Below are 21,030 nucleotides of genomic sequence, written 5' to 3' on the forward strand. Positions count from 1 at the left end.
ACGTGGGTGCAGTGAGCCTGATGCAGCTCTCTGAGCAGGCTCATTTCCTGTGTCCGGCCATTCTTCATGCACACTCGGATGTAGGGGACTCAGGGAGCTGTTCGGGCTGTTAGATTTTCGTGAGGCTTCCCTCACCTGTGGACTTCGTGCATCTTAGTGTCAGATGAACTACTGACTAGGTGGTCTGCTTAAGCAGAGTACACTTTTCTCCTGATTTTCTGGAAGAGAAGAGCATGTGTTGTAGTGCTGACTGCGCAGCCTTCACGTCCACTTCTCCCCAAGTGGTGGCAGTACCTGGCCACAGGAAGATGGCTTCTAGCAGCCTGCACCTTTAAAATTGATGCTGATGTCTTACCTCGATCTTTGTTTATTGCTTTTATTTCTAGGCTTCAAAGTGTGCTAAATTCTGTGAAAATTATAATGAGCAGTCTAACCTTTATAACACTTTAGTACTTAATTGGGACAGTCACTGTTACCATTTGAAACAATGTTACCTTCTGAAAGTCATTTTAAATGTATTTGGAAAATACAAGACTTTTTTCAGGCCATTGGAAACCTTAAAGTTTAATTTTGAGAAGGCCCTAAATGGTATTCAAATATATTCTGGTTTGGGTTCTACATTGTCAGATAATAGTAGTATGGCTAATGAGATACTTAAGTGAAACCAGAATAAAACCAAAAAGTAGGAGAATTAACATGATTGAGCATCTCCTGTTACAAACAACTGCACTTGATGTAAATATCTTTTAAAACAATTCTGTGAAATCATTATCCCCATTCTACAAATAAGAAAACCAGGGCTTAAAACAGCCAGATATTGGTGCCTGGAATCACATTGCTTGTGAGCTGAGAGCCATGGGTCCAATCTGGTCATGATTTTTCTGCTTATGCCACACTGAAACCTACACAGCTGATGTAGTTTCACCTATCCATCTAAAAACAAATGCATTCAGAATTTGTGTCAGGTGTTTTTATGAAAGGAGTCACTTTATAAGAAAAAAGGCCAGGCGTGGTGGCCCATACCTGTGACATCAGCACTTTGGGAGGCCAAAGTATCACTTTGGATCACTTGAGCCCAAGAATTCACGACCAGCCTGGGCAACAAAGAGAGACCCTGTCTCTACCAAAAAAATAAAAATAAAATTTTTTTTAAAGCCACAGGTGGTGCATGCCTAGGGTCCCAGCTACTCAGGAGGCTGAGGTGGGAGGATCACTTTGGCCCAGGAGGTTAAGGCTATAGAACTACAAAAGCCTGGGTGACAAAGCAAGAGACCTGTCTGAAAAAAAAAAGAGAAAAAAGATTTCAAGTAAATAGTAGAAATTTGCATAAATTGTTCCAGTGCATACTTTGTTGAGCAAAATTATTTAAAGAAAATGGTAAATTATATATGTAAAAGCTTACCCTAAATTTTATTAGAAGTATTTTAAAAATTAAAAAGATACTTTTTTTGAATTCTTAAGACATGGGTTTTAGTAAGATAAAGTATAAAAAGTTTGTGTCAGTAGATCAGAATGTAATTGAGAGAAATAAACATTTGGAACTCTAGGTAAGGATTGTAATTATAGCCCCACCATGTGTTTGCACACAACTTTAAACCACTCGTTTGTGTGGACATCGTGCCCACTGTAGGCAGAATCTGAGGCTTTGTGAATTGTATGACTGTTCACCATTTTATGCTTTAACCTGGCTGCCTCTCAATAGCTATCATAAAGCAAGTATTTAGAAAATCCATGGAGTTTTTCTAATTGAAGTATGGTTTTAGAAAGCCGTTATCAATATTAAAAATCTAAAACACTGAAAACTTTTTTAAATGCTATGTTAAACACTTCAAAATGTCTGATGATGTTTTTCTCTTATAGTTTACTATAGGTGTGAATAAATTTAATCCACTATAAATTAGATTTGATAGCTTGTGCTTTTACATTGTCTGGCCGATGGACTAAATCAGAAGTAGATTGAGAACATGAACCTCCCAGGTTAAATAGTTGGTGTAAACTGGATTTTCTGACTTGCTAACTTAAGTGAAATAAGAGGGCTTCAATGACATGAAGAAGTAAATAATACATCTTCCAACATACTCAGAGAAAATGAGGTTCACCTAATAGGATCCATCTCAGATATTTAACCAGATCAACCTGCTCATGTAGAGGCAGCGATATGGAGACCTGCCCAATTTCTAAGCGGTGTATTGACGTTCTTATGGTGCACGCTGTATTCTAGTTGAGTTGTTGTTAATGCTGCCCATGCTGTACTCTGCTGACGTGTACTGCACATCTCAGGGCTTGACCACTTACTGGATGAGAACAGAGTGCCGGACCTCGCACAGATGTACCAGCTGTTCAGCCGGGTGAGGGGCGGGCAGCAGGTGCTGCTGCAGCACTGGAGCGAGTACATCAAGGTACTGGCGGGGTTTTGAGGCCGCGGGCGCGGGCATTCCCTGCAGGGAGCAGAGCCCCTCCTGAGAACGCCTAGTGTGCCCTGGCAAAGGGAACTGGGCTGCTGGAGGGCCCGTCTGCATTTTCATCACATAGGGTGATGATATGGTGGATGGTAGGCTTCCATCTGCTTCCCAATCACCAGTGTGAATTTGCTTTTTAGGATAACACCAGCAGTGATTAGCACCATCAAGGTAGAAAGTATAACTTAAGAACAACTGTTTTGCTCTTCTTCATCAGCATAAATATTGGTTTAATTCTAAATCATGATTTTTCCGAAAGTAATCATTTTGGTAAATCTGCTTGTCAGACATGATCTCCTCATGCCCTTTCCTCAGTGGGAACTATTATATATTTGGCATATCAGGTTGCTTTATAGACTTTATTTCTTAACGGTCCAAATTTAGGATTTATTACTTCAACTTTCGCTTTCGTGTTTTGAAAGCATTTCTTTGGCATCCCTGACAAGCCCAGTCCAACCCGTCGCAGAGTGGCTTCTTGGGCAGTACCCTGAGTTTTCACATGTCCTGCCCAGGAGAAAGGCCCCTCGGTGCTGACATAGGACCTCCCTGAAGACTAGGGGCTCTTGGCCCAGGGCTCCACCCCACCAAGGGGACACTTGTTGATGTCTGGAGACATTTGTGGCTGTCTGAACAGAGAGGATACTGCTTGCTTTGCTGGGCAGCACCAGGGGTGCTGCTGAATGCACAAGGCAGCCCTCACCACAAAGAATCGCCTGCCCAGAGGGCCAGAGTTGCCCAGCCCAAGAAACCTGCTGAAGACCCTCTGATGAGAAGCCGTTCTCCAGATGCCCCTCACAGAAACAGGAGAACTGAGGCAGACATCAGGGCCCCTTCACAGATAGCTCGTGTTTTCAGGATGTGCCAGTTGCCTAGCATGAATTTTCCATCTTAAATGGTGAACATTTAGCAGAAATCTGTGTTTTTGCTTGCTGGTGACTATTCTTAGATCCCATAATGAAAAGATAAACAAAATTTCCAAAGAATTACGCTGAGAGGAAAAAAAAAAAAGCCAATCACAGATACTTAACATGTTATTGCATAACATGTTGGAAATGACAAAATTTAGAAATGGAGGATAGATGAAAAGTTACCAGGGTGTAGGGATGGGGCGGGGTGTGTGGTTATAAAAGGCCCCAGGAGGTAGCCTTCTGCGGGAACAGTCGGGGTTTTGGCCGAGGTCTACATGTGCACACCCAGATGAGTTACGAGTAAACTGGGCCATCTGAAAAAGACTGGTGTGTTGTCAGTGTCAGTATCCCAGTTGAGATACTGTTGTGTAGTTTTGCAAACCGTTGCCATTGGAGGAAACTGTGGAAACACACACTGGGATTGCTTTGCTATTTTTACTGTTGTGCAAATCTTTCATTATCTCAGTAAAGATTTCTGTTAAGTAAAAAAGATAAATGAAAGCTTACATGCTGCTTTATGGAATAATCAGACCTGAAGTCATGCATCAGTCCAGCTGTAGAAAACCGGCGCTCACAGCACCCCTCCCCACAAGGTCTCGTACAGGGATAGAATTGGAAGTTATAACTGAGTCACACTAAATTGGCCATAAAGCTACTGAAGATTTAGGTTTTTTGCCAGTGAGACAGTCTTCAGGGGATGGGAATATGTGCTAAAACTAGGAAAAGTTCACCTTTGCAGTTTCCAATCTGGGTAATAAAAATCAGTCAGTGACCATCACCCCTGAGTGTCAGCAATAAGCAGTTATGCTGTAACAAAATAGTAGTTTATATTCAACTCCACATGCCGTTATCAAAATAAAGCTGGGCCTTGTAGTATATGTGCATTATTTTAAAATGCAGTTAGCACCAAAGGGTGTAGAGTAAGAGGTAAGTCCCTCCCACACCTGCTGGCCACACACTGCCCCTCTCTGGGAGACTCTGTGCCCTTTCTGTTGGCATCTTTTTTTTTTTTTTTTTTTTGAGACGCAATCTCACTCTGTCATCCAGGCTGGAGTGTGGTGGCGTGATCTCAGCTCACTGCAACCTCTGCCTCCCGAGTTCAAGCAGTTCCCTGCCTCAGCCTCTTGAGTAGCTGGGATTACAGGCTCCTGCCACCACACCCGGCTAATTTTTGTATTTTTAGTAGAGATGGGGTTTCACCATATTGTCCAAGCTGGTCTTGGAACTCCAGACCTTGTGATCCACCCGCCTCAGCCTTCCGAAGTGCTGGGATTACACGCGTGAGCCACTGTGCCCAGCCTTCTGTTGGCATCTTTCCACCAACCAGCTACCTCGCGTGTGTGTGTGATGTGTGAGTGCACATGTGCATTCTATTGAGACAAATTTTTTAAATCCAGTCATTGTATTCAGTTCCTCTTCGGCATATATAGTTTATATCATCAAATGTTAACTGTTTATTAGTGCCCTACACAGACTTTTAGGAATGTTTAATATAACATTTTTAAATTAAAAATACAAACTAGGCTAGGTACAGTGGCTCACGCTTGTAATCCCACCACTTTGGGAGGCTAAGGCAGGGGGATCATGAAGTCAAGAGATCGAGACCATCCTGGCCAACATGGTGAAACCCCGTCTCTAGCTGGGCGTGGTGGTGTGCCCCTGTAGTCCCAGCTACTTGGGAGGCGGAGGTTGCAGTGAGCCGAGGTTGCGCCACTGCACTCCAGCCTGGTGACAAAGCGAGACTCCATCTCTAAACAAAAAAAAAAATAGAAACTAAAACAGTGAACTTTTCGTGGTTAGAAGTGATAGAGAAGGAAAACAGCTAAGAAGCCCCAAGAGGTATTTCATGGTTAGAAGTGATAGAGAAGGAAAACAGCTAAGAAGCCCCAAGAGGTATTTCATGGTTAGAAGTGATAGAGAAGGAAAACAGCTAAGAAGCCCCAAGAGGTACATTGAATTAGTAGGAATTAACTTGTCTTGGAGGAACTTACACATAAACATTCTTTAAAAAGCAATGGACATTTTCCAGTCGTTGGTAAGTTCTCTCAGAAACAGAATCGTAAGACCAACGCATTAATTGTGTATTTAATTGTATATTCACACCAAGCACAGGGGCTCATGCCTGTAAACCCAGCACTTTGGGAAATCACAGCGGGAGGATTGCTTGAGGCCAGGAGTTCGAGACCAGCCTGGGCAACATGACCCTGTCTCTACAAAACTTTAAAAAGATTGGCCAGATGTAGTGGTCTGAGCCTGTGCACCAGCTACTCAGGAGGCTGAGGTGGGAGGATCGCTTGAGCTTGGGAGGTCAAGGCTGCAGTGAACCGTGATTACACCACCAAACTCCAGCCTCGGCCGCAGAGTGAGGGCCTGCCTCCAAAAAAAGTGTATTCACTTAATTTTTGAAATGTGAATTCAATTTGTGAAACTTTTAGAGTTATTGAGTATTTACTACTAAGAGTAATTTCTGTTAAACTATCCTGATTATATGATAGCAGGAGAAAGTACGATTTGGTATTGTAAACGTATTGCTGAGTTGGTATTGATTTGCTTTTGTAGACTTTTGGAACAGCAATCGTCATCAATCCTGAGAAAGACAAAGACATGGTCCAAGACCTGCTGGACTTCAAGGACAAGGTGGACCACGTGATCGAGGTCTGCTTCCAGAAGAACGAGCGCTTCGTCAACCTGATGAAGGAGTCCTTTGAGACGTTCATCAACAAGAGACCAAACAAGCCTGCAGAACTCATCGGTAAAAAATATTTGGTTTTGTTTGTTTTTGAGACAGTCTCACCCATTTCTAGACAATTTTTCAATGTGGGAAAATAAGGCAAAATCAACCAAAATGTTCAAGCTGCTCAAAGGGTGTGTGGAAAGCATTTTTATCAAGTCTTATTAGGACACACATTTAAAACCGACACACCTGCATGCATGGGTGGAGGAGGGCACTTCCATAAGGGAAGATGAAGTAAGAATTTAGAAAAGAAATGACGCTTGACTTCGCCAAAGAAGGGAGGGGTGATCACCATCTTTGTATTCTCTAATCCATATTAAAATAGGATAAAACCAGATGAGATCTCAAATGATAATACTATTTTTAAGCTGTACAGTTTGTTCACAATAATATCAAAATATATTTCAGAATTCATAGGGTTTCTCTAGTCAGTAATTTTTTTTTTAATTTGAAGGAGAAAGGGGCAAAGAGAACTGTAATACGATGATACTAGATTGACTATTGATTACTGCCGAAGATGTAAGATGGAACATGGAGCTCATTGTGCAATTGTCTACTTTTGTGTGTGTTCAGAATATTCCATTACAAAATGTTGAAAAGAAAAAAACTAACAAAAACAGCAACAGAAGGAATTCACAAGGCAGTTTACTTTGGCTTTTGTTCCTCTGTATCATTTGTGGTTTCTCTAAAGCAAAGGGATGTTGAGCTCTTGGGAGTTTGGGCTTCTGGAAGTCTTGGGTTCTCCCATCACATGGGGACTTTGATCCTCCCTCCCGAGCCACCTGACGATGGCTTGTGCAGCCTCAGAAACAGGAAGCCCGAGTAGAAATGCTTTCACCCTGCGTTGCCACCTTGGATGCCCTGAGAAAGTCTTTCTCTTTGAGAATGTCTCCTCTGCGTTCATGACACCAGATCCTAGAAATAGGCACTCCAGCGTCCGGGGCAGTCATGTCCTGAAACCTGAGCATGTATTTGCTGAACCCATTTTATTTTGAAATTCAGAGATTGCATTTAGAGATAAGAAAGATACTTAAACCTGCTTTAAACATTCAGTCCTGGCTTCATTAAAATTTTGGGAAGTATTTACTCTCACATGACTTGAGAAGTATTTATCTTAGAAAATCAGATATTTGTTTTTTTGTCATATAGTCATTTTGGGAAGGTTCCAGAATGTTCCTGTACAATGTTGCTTATAGAAATTGAAGATGCTCTCTTTTTCTAGTTTAGAGTATTTACTATATGTTTATGCTCACAGCAAAGCACGTGGATTCAAAGTTAAGAGCAGGCAACAAAGAAGCCACAGATGAGGAGCTGGAGCGGACGTTGGACAAGATCATGATCCTGTTCAGGTTCATCCACGGTGAGACTTGGGCACTCAGAAAATGCTGCATAATCAAGAGGTGTAAACAGGCCCTGCTTTCTCAGAGGAGGTTTAACATGAGAATGTCAGTATCAATAGAGCCAGTTTGTATTGGAATGAACACTTTTCATGCTGGCTAACACGGTGAAACCCCGTCTCTACTAAAAATACAAAAAATTAGCCAGGCGTGGTGGCGGGCACCTGTAGTCTACTCGGGAGGCTGAGGCAGGAAAATGGCGTGAACCCGGGAGGCAGAGCTTGTAGTGAGCCGAGATCACGCCACTGCACTCCCGCCTGGGCAACAGAGCAAGACTCCGTCTCAAAAACAAACAAACAAAAAAAAACACTTTTAAGGGTTTTCAGCAGTTGAAGTTTGAGGTTTAACATTTGCTTATCAACTCTCTGATGTCTTGATTATTCTCATCTGGTTATAAATAGGTAAAGATGTCTTTGAAGCATTTTATAAAAAAGATTTGGCAAAAAGACTCCTTGTTGGGAAAAGTGCCTCAGTCGATGCTGAAAAGTCTATGTTGTCAAAGCTCAAGCACGGTAAGCATGTGGGGCCTGGGCTCCTCCCCTGTAACTGAGGGTCACTGCCCTGTGTGTTGCCCTAATCTCACTCCCTCCTTTGCTGTGTCCAGAGTGCGGTGCAGCCTTCACCAGCAAGCTGGAAGGCATGTTCAAGGACATGGAGCTTTCGAAGGACATCATGGTTCATTTCAAGCAGGTGAGTTGTGTTTCTTCAGGTAAAGCGGCTTTTTAAAAAGTATCTGATAGTGTGGTGGCTCATGCCTGTAATCCCAGCACTTTGGGAGGCAGAGGCAAGAGGCGATCTTGAGGCCAGAAGTTCAAAACTACCCTGATCAACATAGCAAGACCCTGTCTCTACAAAAGAAAAATTTTTTAAATGAACAGGTAGTCCTAGCTACTGGGGTGGGGCTGAAGTGAGAAGATCACTTGAGCCCAGGAGTTTGAGGCTGCAGTGAGCCGTGACTGCACCACTGCGCTCCAGCCTGGGCAACAGAGTGAGACCTTGTCGTGGATGGGTGGATAGACAGATACATACATAGACAGAGATAGCAGTACCTTGTCATAGATAGATAAATAGATAAGGTAGGTAGATGCAATAGATGAGATAGAAAGAATGAATCTCACTCTATGTAAGAAAAAAATTACACTATTAATGTTTCACAAGTAAATTTTAAAAGAAGAAAAAGAAGATCTAAACATGTGTGGCAAGAATTTGATTTCAGTGAGTCTGGTGGTGACACCTGAAGAAGGGAAAAAGGCAGTACCAGTGAGGCATTGGGTTTCATGGAATACATTCTGGGGACTGAGATAAATTCTAACACAGATGAAACTATATTGAAAATTACACGGTTTATTTTGTTTTAGGTTAATTATGTTTTATTACTTTCTCAAAATGATTATCTTGGATTTCTCTGTTTTTAGCATATGCAGAATCAGAGTGACTCAGGCCCTATAGACCTCACAGTGAACATACTCACAATGGGCTACTGGCCAACGTACACGCCCATGGAAGTGCACTTAACCCCAGAAGTAAGTGTGCAGAAAGCATGCTGTCCACTCCCGCTGTCATGCCTTTACCAGGCACAGATATGTTGCCTTCAAGAATTGTTTAATGGGGAGTTTTTAAAAATAGCCCACTCAGTCCAAAATCCAAGTGCTCTTATGGTCTTTGGAAATCCGCTTTAGAAAGTGACCACTTTTGTCACCCTCTGTGGCTCCTCCCAGTGCAGCCTGTGTCCACCTGCTGACCTGCAGGGGGCCCATGAGCACAGGCAGTTGTTCTGGAAGTTATGGCTTATTAAGCTGCGGTTCTTGTCTGGTTGTTCTTTCTTTCCATTGTAGACAGTGCTGAAGTCTTGGGAATGGCATTATTTAGGGCCTTCTTTGTCAGCCACTACTTTAGCTACACTAAACCCTTTAGTGGAGGGTTTGCACCCCGGAGGTAGAATTCTGTGCTCAATGAAGTTAAAATCAGCAGGAGATACAATACATGCACCATTCATTTAATACCAGGCAAAGGGAAAGGGCTGAGACCAGCCTGGAATCATGGAAGACTTCCTGGAAAAGGCATCCCTTAAGCCTGATCTCAAGTAAAGATGAATGATGATTTCCTCAGCTGAGAAGGGAAGAAAGACTCACAGCTACAGTGGTAGGACAGTGTGATTCCTTTTCTTATCCATCATGAGGGTCATGGCCAATGCTCCTTTAACAAAAGACAAATTAAGGAGGAGAAAACCATAACAAATTTATTTAATCAAAGTTTTATTTAACACATCAGGCTTCAGAAAGGAAGACCAAAGACCCAGGGAAGACTGTCCGTTGTTATGCTTAGGTTTGATAAAGAAAGGGCAGCCACGTAGAAATAGGTGTGTTAGTCTGTTTTGCATTGCTGTAAAGGAGTACCTGAGGCTGGGTAATTTGTAAAGAGAAGAGTTTTCATTGGCTCATGGTTCTGCAGGCTGTACAAGCATAGCACGTGTGTCTGTGCAACTTCTGATGAGGTCCCAGGAAGCTTTTACTCAAGGTTGAAGGCAGAGGGGGAGTAGGTGAGAGAGAGGGCGCAACAGGTGGTGGGGGAAGGTCCCAGACTCCTTAACAATCAGATCTCGTGGTAACTCATTGCCGCAGGGAGGGTACCAGGCCATTCATGAGGGATCCACCCCCATGACCCAAACACCTCCCACCAGGCCCCACCTCCAGCACTGCAGATCACAGTTCACTGTGAGATTTAGAGGGGACAGACCCCCAAACTCTTAGCAATGTGACTGGACAGAAGGGTACCATCTAACAGTAGTAGAGTAGCGGGGAAACCAGTAAGGCCTGTCTGTTCAGATTCTTCTTGGCCTCACTGGGCAATGTTCTTTCCTCCCAGGTGTAGGGCAGGACACCTCTGGAACAAGAGTCTTATGACTTAACTATCAGCAAGGTAGGTCAGAGAACTTCTTAATATCCAGATCCTACACAAAAGGGCAGGGGAAGCATAGAGTAGTATCTCCAGGCTTTATGGCTGGCTTTGGGCAAGAGGGGTTTGAGTTTTCTCTGGCCTGCCTTGGGGAAGAGGAGTTCTCATTCCAGGAGAACTTTGGGGGAGAAGGTGGGGTGGGAGAAGGTGAGTGAGAGATCTTGCTTCTGAGGCGTCCTAGCCAGACTTAGAGAACATGTGCGGGATGCTCAAAGAAAGCCAGGCAGCCTACTTTCCACGCTGGCCACGTGGTGCTGTCCCTTCCTCTCTCCACAGATGTTTGTGCTCCTGCATCGTTCCCTTTCCCCTTAATATTCTAGTGGCTATTTCCCAAGAACTTCAGCACCTGTCAAATGAGGGCATTCACCCTGATGTAATACTTTCACCCCATTTCTGTTGGTTGTCTCAGATATGTCCTTTGTGGTGTTTTTCCGGTACCCAGCTGAGCCCAGGACCCAGGCGGCCTTCGATGCTCCTTGTGAGTAGGTTCAGGTTGGGCAGGTCCAGCCAGATGCCCCGTGTCCCCATCAGGATCCTGGCAGGAGGTGCACATTATCACGTGCCCCAGTATCTTGGTGACATTCGATAGCATCCTCCTGTTAAGGTGCTGGCTGGTTTCTCCACCGTATCGTTAGTGTTTTTCCTTTTGTAATCACTAAGTAATCTGTGAGGAGACATTTCAAGACTACGTAAACATGTTAATCTTCATCCAGCTGTCACCTGTGTGGCGATTCCTGGCTGAATTGATTTTTACCTGGTGAATGGGGATTTTTTTCCAGCTCTATCGTTTCTCTGTATTTAGAAGTTGGCATTCTAAGGAAGAGCCCTTCTTTCCACCCCCTTTATTTACTTATTTATTTCTCTCTCTTTATATCATTATGAACTCACAGATTCTTAATTTATGTACTATTTTGATGCTTAAATTGTCCCATATGTGGTCCGTGGGCCACCCTTAACGCTGGTTCCTTTGCTCTTTGATATGCCTACATCATTTTTTTAGTACTTTTTTGTTTTCTAGCGAAAGTTGTTTGAAGCTTACCATACTGTATTTTTTTATTGTGATAAAATATACTTTAACATTCAAGTTACCTTTTTAAAGTGTGTGGTTCAGTAACATCAAGTGCAGTTGTTCCTCAGTATCCACGGGCTGTTGGTTCCAGGACTCCCACAGATACTAAAATTCACAGACTCAAGTCCCTTATTTTATATAAGTGTGAGATTTTATATAACCTATGCATATACTTATATAACCCTCCCATATACTGTAAATAATCTCTAGATGATTTATAATACCTAACAAATGCTGTGTAAATAGTTGTTACACTGTATTGTTAACAGTACAATAACAGACCTGTCTGTTCAGATTCTTCCTGGCCTTTTAGGGGATTACTGACAAAAAAAGTTTGTGCCTGTTCAGTACAGACAACCATCCTTTTTTTTATTTCGAATATTTTTGAGCTGAGATTGGTTGAATCCATGGCTGTGGAACCCATGGACACAGAAGGCCAGTGGTACATTTAGTGTTACAGAGCTGTCACCCCTGTCGATTCCAGAATTTTTCCATCATTCCATTAGCAGCTCCTCCCCAGCCTGCTCTCCTCCAGACCCCGGCAACCACTATCTGCTTCCTGTCTCTGTGGATTTGTCTACATTAGATAGTTCACAGAAAGGGAATCATACATTGTGGGAACTTTTGTGTCTGGCTTCTTTCACTTAGCATGCTGTTTTCAAAGTCCATCCATGCTGTACCATACGTCAGCGCTTTATTCCTTTTCTGGCTGAATAACACCGCATTGTATCGATAGGTCTCCATTTGTATCGATGGTGTCTCCATTCACCAAATATTGGGCATTTGGGTTATTTCCACCTTTTGGCCGCTGTGAATAATGCTGCTATGAACATGGGTGTACAAGTTTTAGTTTGAACACCTGCGGTCACTTCTTTTGGGGTATATACCTGGGAGTGGAACTGCTGAGTCATGCAGTAACTTGAAGTTTAAGTTACTGAGGAATTGCCGGACTGTTTCCCACAGTGGCTGCAGCAGCTTTTATTCCAGTTAGCAATCACGAGAGCTTCCCACCGTCTCACCTACACCTGTGATCTGCCTCTTTCATTGTAGCCATCCCTGTCCATATGAGCTGGTCTCTCATCTTGCGGTGATTTGCATTTCCCTGATGACTGTTGATGTTGAGCATCTTTTCATGTCCTGATTGACCATTTGCGTATCTTCTTTGGAGAAATGTCTGTTCATGCGCTTTGCCCAGTTTTTAACCGGGCTGTTTATCTTTTGTTATTAAGCTGTAAGAGCTCTTTATATTCCAAATGCTAGATCCTTATCAGATCTGTGATTTGCAAGTATTTTCTCCCATTCTGTGGGCTATCTTTTTACTTTCTTGATAGTGTGCTTTCTACAAAAGTTTTTAATTATGGTAAAATCACATTTATTTTCTCTTTTGTAACTTTTGGTGTCATATCTGAGAAACCATTGCCAAATCAAGATCACAAAAAATGGACGAGGCCAGGTGCAGTGCCTCACACCTGTAATCCCAGCACTTCGGGAAGCCAAAGATCACTTGAGCCCAGGAGTTAGGAGCAGCCTAGACGACATGGTAAAGCCCCGTCTCTACAAAAAATAGACAGATTAGCCGCGTATGGTGGTGCCCACGTACAGACCCAGCCACTCAGGAGGTTGAGGTGGCAGGGTTGCTTGAGTCTGGGAGGTTAAGGCTGCAGTGAGCTGTGATCGAGCCACTGCACTCTATCCTGGGCAACAGAGTGAGACCCGAGACCGTGTCTCAAAAAAAGAAAATAAAATAGCACTATGTATTCTCCCAAAAGTTTTATAGTTTCAGCTCATATGTTTCAGTCTTTGACCCATTTTGGGCCTGGACTGGTAGCTAGCACATAGTACCCAAACGATAGCATTATGATGATAATTATCCTCATTAATACCAATCCAGTCCTAGGAATGAATCCCAAGGAGATGGTTTTTAGGAAAGATATGCACTAAGAGGTTTATCACAAACCATGGTACTTCTCAAGGCAAAAAGAAAAAGAAAAAAGAGGCTTATCACATTATTGACTTTTATTTAGGTATGGTAATGGCATAGTAGGTATATTTCCTAAAAGAGTTCCTGTCCTTTAGAGATACAGAAATACCTACAAATGAAATGAGATCGATGATATCGCGCCTGGGATTTGGTGTCATTGAAGATGGGGAATAGGTGCAGCAGGTGATTTATACATGTGATTTCATAGAAAGGTGACTCTTGGGCTGAGTTTTGAAGCATGAAGAGGAGATTGCCAAGCAGGTGTGAGGTTGGCAGGAATTTCTGACAGGGCACAGCTTAGACAGAAACACAGAGAAACTAAAAGGCACGTCAAGTCTAGAGAGCAGCAGGCATTTATGCAGCACCTGCTAGTGCCATGTGCAGTGCTGCAATGGGGAGTCAGAGAGCCAGAGGCCCTGCCCTGTGAGCCCCTGTCCAGAGTCCACATTCACACTGTGCTATAGATGCTGGTAGAGCTAAGAGGGTGTCAGAGAAGCCCTCTCTGAGGAGGTGGTTCTGGAAATGAGTAGGTTTCATGAGGGAGATGGGATATGGGGTCCAGCAGAAGAAACCACGTGTGTGAGAGTCTGAGGGAAAGACAGTGGAATGAGCGACTGAACCAGGCCTCGGGGTTGGGAGGGGCACAGGCCAGGTCTGTGAGATCAGAGGTTAGAATTTCACGCTTTCTTTGTCCCAAGATCTCTGGAAGCCATCCAGAGACACAGGGAATGGTGAGCGTGTGGGAGAGGAGTGATTGGTTTGGATTTGTGTTCCTGCCCAAATCTAATATTGAATTGTAATCACCACTGCTTGGGGAGGGCCCTGGTGGGAAGCAACCGGATCATGGGGGCAGATTTCCCCCTTGCTGTGCTCATGGTAGTGAGTGAGTTCTCATGAGATCTGGTTATTTAAAAGTATGTAGCACCACCACCTTCTCTCTCTTCCCTGCTCCGGTCATGTGAAGACGTGCCTGCTTTTTTCCCCTCGCCTTCTGCCATGATTAAAAGTTTCCTGAGGCCTCCACAGCCAAGCTACTTGTACAACCTGCAGAACTGTGAGCCAATTAAACTTTCCTTCTTTATAAATTACCCAGTGTCAGGTATTTCTTTATAGCGGTGAAAGAATGGACCCATACAAGACGTACAGGTGGATACTGAGTCCCGGAGCATTGGCATTTGTGGAGTGGGCGAGAGCAGGGGGAGGCTACGCCCTGGGCTGTCTAGAGATGGTCTCCTGAGGCGAAACTGATGAGCCCTCACGTGCGCAGCACAGACTCGTTGGAGAGCCCAGGTGCAGTGGACACCAGACGGGATCAAGCTGAAGAGTGGAGGGTATGACGGACCAGGAAGGGCATGCAGAAGTCAGGGAAAGCACCGCGCATGGGAGAGTCACGCACAGCCTGCCCCTGAGAGGCATCCAGGAAACACGAGCAGGATCTGGGCAATGGGAAAGGCTGGTGCACTGAGCGCTGGGAACTTGAAAATGCAGCAGCCACAATTTTTAAGGATCAGTAGAAAGTTTGGAAAATGTAAGAAATTCACTCAAGGCCAGGCACAGTGTAATTCCAGCGCTTTGGGAGGCCGAGGCAGGAGGAGCGCTTAGGCCCAGGATTTCAAGACCAGCCTGGGCAGCATGAGAAGACCCATCTCTACAAAAAAAAAAAAAATCAACGGGCTTGGTGTCATGTACCTATAGTCCCAGCTGCTGAGGACACTGAGGCAGGTGGATCACTTGCACCTGGGAGATCCAGCCTGCAGTAAGCTAGGATCACACCACAACCTGGCTGACAGAGCAAGCTTATGTTCCAAAAAAGAAAAGAAATTCACCCAGAAACTAATCATAGAAACAACTAACTCGTGCTGCACTTTCTGTGCAGGCCCTGATGGAGGTGTTTGCCATCAGCCCCTGCACAGTGCAACGCAAGGGGTAGTGGTGTCACCCCTAACAGATGAGGAAGCAGGAGCCCCGCTCATTGCAGGGAACACTCCCCGAGACCAGGGCTGGGCATGGCCGGGCTGAGACACAGGATCTGGCCTCAGACACCTTTTTCTTGACGGCTCCAGTCTTCACTCTGTGCCACTGGCCCCGGCAAGCCCTGGTATGTGCAGAGACCACGGAATACAGCGGGTCTGTACCATGAAACACCAGTGCAGGCATTATCTCGTTGACACTGGGAAGCCACAGAGTTCAAGGATTGAGGACGTTTTTACAGATAATGGAATCCAGAAAGTGTCAGAATATAGAGCTGAGCTTTTAATTCAGCTGTGAAAAATTGTAAAACTCTGCGTTAAATGGGGGGCTATTGAGATGGATGGTGTATAGCATAATTTTGTTGTTCTCCTATGCTTGACAGATGATTAAACTTCAGGAAGTATTTAAGGCATTTTATCTTGGAAAGCACAGTGGTCGAAAACTTCAATGGCAAACTACTTTGGGACATGCTGTTTTAAAAGCAGAGTTTAAAGAAGTAAGTTGTCTGTTTCATTTATTTTTTATTGTTTGTAAATATGTTAATATTTTTTTTATTGTTACTGGACTTTGGTAGCAAAAAATTGTTTCACTTTAATTCACTAGCTTTTATAAGTCAATAAAATTAATAACAGTTAAAGGGTTAATATTCCAATCAATAAAAATTCTTAAGAAATCAATCCATAGAAAACCATTTATCTATTGAAAAAAACAGCAGAGAATGTGAAGAAGCAACTCATAAAAGCAAAATTGAAAAAAATTAATATCCGTGAAAATACATTACACTTCACTGCTAAACAGAGGGCTTCAAAGTAAAATACAGTAAGATGCTACTTTTTGACTAAGATTTGATGAAGCCTAAAAAATAAAAAATTAAAAAAAAACAGACTCTTGCCCACTACTGGAAGAAGCATAAACTGTAGTGAGCTTTTGGAAGGGCAGTTTGGCATTGTGAACTTTGGCAACAGTGCCGAATTGTTGCCTTAGTTTCAACTCTAGGAACTCATCTTAATAAGACATTTTCACGGATTAATGAATGAGAATAGTTGTTGCAGTGCTGTTATTATGAGCAATTATTTAAGAGGGGAGAATGCATACAATGCACTGATCAATGAAAGGAGCTTATGAAACGGCAATTATATACACTAAGCAAAAACATTATAAAATTCCTATTTTGCATAGCTGTTATATTAATAAACTTATCTGTACATTATCAAATAAATTATACATACCTACTTTATATATATTATTGTAGAGAGTCATATACATAAAACCATATATACTCTTCCTTAAGGTATTAGGAAAGTTAATTTCTGTTATCCCCAGTTTTTGCCCTACTTGCTGACTTTAGTTGAACTTGACCTCCACAGGGTCTGTACCAGCACCACCGACTGCAGCTCTCTCCAGGTGTGCAGGAAGGGCTTGTTATGGGCTTGTGATGAGTCAGGGCTGGGTCCGCAGAGGGAGCCGCCAACTGCCACCCGAACTCTCATGTGCCTCTCACGGGTCTGACCCGGAGGCATGTGGCAAGTTGCTGCAGCAGGAACTCCTGAATAGAAAAGGAGATCATCCTGGGATATATAAGGCCAAATTGCATTCACCCCTACGTTACAGTCAGTCCCATACAAAAGAAAGCTGGACTGTAATCCCAGCACTTTGGGAGGCCAAGGTGGGTGGATCACAAGGTCAGGAGATCACGACCATCCTGGCTAACACAGTGAAACTCCGTCTCTATTAAAAATACAAAAAATTAGCCGGGCGTGGCGGGCATCTGTAGTCCCAGCTACTCGGGAGGCTGAGGCAGGAGAATGACGTGAATCCGGGAGGTGGGGCTTGCAGTGAGCTGAGATTGCACCACTGCGCTCCAGCCTGGGTGACAGAGCGAGACTCCTTCTCAAAAAAAAAAAAAAATTTGAGAGCAAAAAGAAGCTGTTTTTAATTTTTCAAAGATTGTACATGCACAGCTTCAGAGGTGTGATGAGGCCTTCTCTTCCAGGGGAAGAAGGAATTCCAGGTGTCCCTCTTCCAGACACTGGTGCTCCTCATGTTCAACGAGGGAGATGGCTTCAGCTTTGAGGAGATAAAAATGGCCACGGGGATAGGTATGAAAACCGCAGAGTGCATAGCTCCATGAGTTTTTCTTAAAGCATGTATTTGTTTTAAGATAAGACACAGACTTGGTAGCATGATTCGTTTACTGTTGTTGAGTCTCATTCGTTTAACGCCAGCCTTTGCCTGCATTTGCTTCCCATTCAGAGGATAGTGAATTGCGCAGAACGCTGCAGTCGCTGGCCTGTGGCAAAGCACGTGTGCTGATTAAAAGTCCCAAAGGAAAGGAAGTGGAAGATGGAGACAAGTTCATTTTTAATGGAGAGTTCAAGCACAAGTTGTTTAGAATAAAGATCAATCAGATTCAGATGAAGGAAACTGTATGTATAAACTTTCTCTTTTTACTTATAGGGTGTTTAGCAAGGAATCGTTTGTTTTTGTAGTAATGTTTTTGGCTGTTAGAGGCCTGAAGCACATTTCTAAAATAATCCAATTTGACTATGTAATGTTTATAAGAGTACTCATTTTCATGTCGCTTTCATTAACTTTACATTCTCAGTAGGAAAGAAAATCAGAAAAAAAGCCACTTAATGTTATTCCTATTCACAAAAAAATTGTGTGTTAAGCCAGAACTTCCCATGGTCATAGGGTTTCGAAAATTATCCACACTTTGTGTGGTAATAGAATCTGATATGGTTCACTCTTGGTGTTGTACATTCTGTGGGTCTGGATAAATGTATAATGTTATGTATCCACCATTATAGGATCATACAGGACAGTTTCATTGCCCTAAAAATTCTCTTATGTTCTGTCACTGTATCCCTGTCTCCCTCCGAGCCCCTGGCAACCCCTGACCCTGTTACTGTTACCATAGTTTTGCCCTTTCCTGAGTGCCATACAGTTGGAGTCGTAGTGTGTGGCCTTTTCAGATTGGCTTCTTTATTTATTAGAATGCATTTAAGGTTCACCATGCCTTTTCATGGCTGGGTAACTCTCTGCTTTTTGCACTGAAGGATTCTCCATTGTCTGGATGCATCACAACTTATCCCTTCAGCTACTGAAGGACATCTGGTTGCCTCCAAGTTTTGGTGATGATGACTAAAGCTGCTGTAAACATTTCTATGCAGGTTTTTATGTGGACTTAAGTTTTTAACTCCTTTGAGGGTGCACCTTTTATAGTGGGCAAAAGTGGGAAGGTCTATCAGTTCTTTCTCCCGAAGGTAACCACTATTGCCCTTTTTTTTTGTGGTCACAGCCTTTTTCTGTGGTGTGAGTATATGTAAACTTTTTTTTAAATGGGATCACTAAGCCAGGCACAGTGACATGCACCCATAGTCTCAGCTACTCGGGAGGGTCGCTTGAGCCCGGGAGTTTGAGGCCAGCCTGAGCAATGCAGTGAGACCCCAAACTCTACAAAAGAAAAAACACCTGGGATCACTGTACATATGGCACCTGTCAGGGCCCTCCTGTAGCCAGTTTTCGTTGCTGATCGCAGTCTTCTCCTGGCCAGGACTTGTTGCAGGAGAACAGTGCCAGTTGTGTAGACCCACCAGGGCTGGCAGTGCCCTCGGCCACAGGCACTAACATTCCTCCACTGCCCCTCCTGAAAATAACATTACGTTCAACACCCTGGCATAGGCATTTCTGTGCACTTGTTAGATTGTTTCTTTAGTGTGATTCTTGCTCTGGAGTTGCTGGGTAAAATAATGTGTACTTTTCTTAGTTTGACTGCTCTTTTCCAAGTTGAAGTCTGGCAGATTTCACCAGAGCACAGTGTCTGCCCCCAATTCCACCTGTCCTTTGCTCACCCTGTTCTGAGCAGCCCAAAGATAGTTTGTTGCAGTTTTCATTTTGATTTCTGATTCCTTACAGCATCTTTCTACCACTCAGTAGTTTATACAAATTATATAACCTTTCTAATGCTCAGTTTCTCATATTTAAAATAGACATACTACTACCTTAAGTTGTGAGAATTAAATGAATCGTTTAGAAAGCTCTTGCCACACACCTGTAAGCACTTCATAAATGTTGATGCTGCTCTTTTTATGCTTAGCCATTTGTATTTTTCATTTTCAAGTCATATGCATTTATTATAATGTTTTTTCTCTTACTGATTAGTAAGTTTTCTTTATATATTAAAGATATTAATGCTTTGTCCCTTTATTTTTTTGCATTTCACTCTGTCGTCCAGGCTGGAGTGCAATGGTACAATCTCGCTCACTGCAACCTCCATCTTCCGGGTTCAAGCTATTCTCCTGTCTCAGCCTCTCGAGTAGCTGGGACTACAGGTGTGTGCCACCACACTCAACTAAGTTTTGTATTTTTAGTAGAGACGGGGTTTCACCATGTTGGCCAGGCTGGTCTTGAACTCCTGACCTCAGGTGAGTCACCCATCTCGGCCTCCCAAAATGCTGAGATTACAGGCGTGAGCCACCACACCATGCCCAGCCTGCTTTGTCATTTTTGACAGAGTAATTTTGTTGTTTTTATTGGTTTTTTTTTCACATAACAGTTTTTAAGTTCTTAAATATAGTCCCCTTTTCTTTTATGGTTTCTGACTTAACGTGTAATGCTGTATTAGGCCATTCTTGTATTGCTATAAGTAAATACCTGAAACTGGGTAATTTATAAAGAAGAGAAGTTTAATTGGCTCACAGTTCTGCAGGCTGTACGGGAAGCATGGCGCTAGCATCACCTCAGCTTCTGACGAGGCCTCAGGAAGTTTCCAGTCATAGTGGAAGGTGCAAGGGGAGCAGGTGTCTCACATGGCAAAAGCATGAGCAAGAACAGGGAGGGAGGTGCCCCACATGTTTAAACGACCAGATCTCATCACCAAGGGGAGGGCCCAAGCCATTCACGAGGGACCTGCCCCCACGACTCAGTTACCTCCCACCAGGCCCCATCTCCAACACTGGAGACCACATTTCAGCATGAGATTTGGAGGGGACACATATTCAAAACCGTATCATAGGCCTAAGAGAGAAATTCCCTTAACCAGAGTTTTAAAAAACATTTATACTATGTTATTTTTCTAGAAGTTTTTACATTTAAATCTTCTTTTCATGTTGCAGAAATTATTTTAGTATCTCAAAACAGTCTAACTGCCCCCATCCTTTCCAAAACCAAATTTAAAATATCATCATTGGACAAGTTATTTGAATTATCACCTTATTATGTATCAAATTCATATAGGTCAGTTTCTCAATTCTCTTCTATAAATTCTGTATCTATTTCATAGCCAGCCATTTTTTTGCTTTGTTTTGTTTTGTTTTTTGAGACAGTGTCGCCCAGGCTGGAGTGCAGTGGTGTGATCATAGCTCACTGCAGCCTCAACCTCTTGGGCTCGAGTGATACTCCCACCTCAGCCTCAGGCATATGCCACCACGCCCAGCTAATTTTTTGTATTTTTTGTAGAGATGAGGCCTTGCCATGTTACCCAGGCTGGTCTTGAACTCCTGGTTTCAAGCAGTCCTCCTACCTTGACCCCCCAAAGTGCTGGGATTACAGCCG

General features: G+C 43.3%; 1 protein-coding gene across 2 annotated transcripts in view; it reads left to right on the top strand.

Annotated features, from left to right (window-relative positions):
• The window catches only part of CUL4A (cullin 4A), a 55,007-nt gene that overhangs the window by 26,968 nt on the left and 7,009 nt on the right, over nt 1–21,030 (top strand). For both annotated transcript variants that reach the window (XM_002824451.6, XM_054529294.2), the window contains 9 exons: nt 2,281–2,399; nt 5,927–6,119; nt 7,357–7,461; nt 7,900–8,010; nt 8,103–8,188; nt 8,914–9,021; nt 15,857–15,970; nt 17,468–17,573; nt 17,728–17,900. In XM_002824451.6, the coding sequence (XP_002824497.2) occupies nt 2,281–2,399; nt 5,927–6,119; nt 7,357–7,461; nt 7,900–8,010; nt 8,103–8,188; nt 8,914–9,021; nt 15,857–15,970; nt 17,468–17,573; nt 17,728–17,900 (1,115 nt within the window). The remainder of the gene's footprint in view (nt 1–2,280; nt 2,400–5,926; nt 6,120–7,356; nt 7,462–7,899; nt 8,011–8,102; nt 8,189–8,913; nt 9,022–15,856; nt 15,971–17,467; nt 17,574–17,727; nt 17,901–21,030) is intronic.

This window comes from Pongo abelii, chromosome 14, assembly GCF_028885655.2.
Source record: "Pongo abelii isolate AG06213 chromosome 14, NHGRI_mPonAbe1-v2.0_pri, whole genome shotgun sequence".
Classification (NCBI taxonomy): Eukaryota; Metazoa; Chordata; class Mammalia; order Primates; family Hominidae; genus Pongo; species Pongo abelii.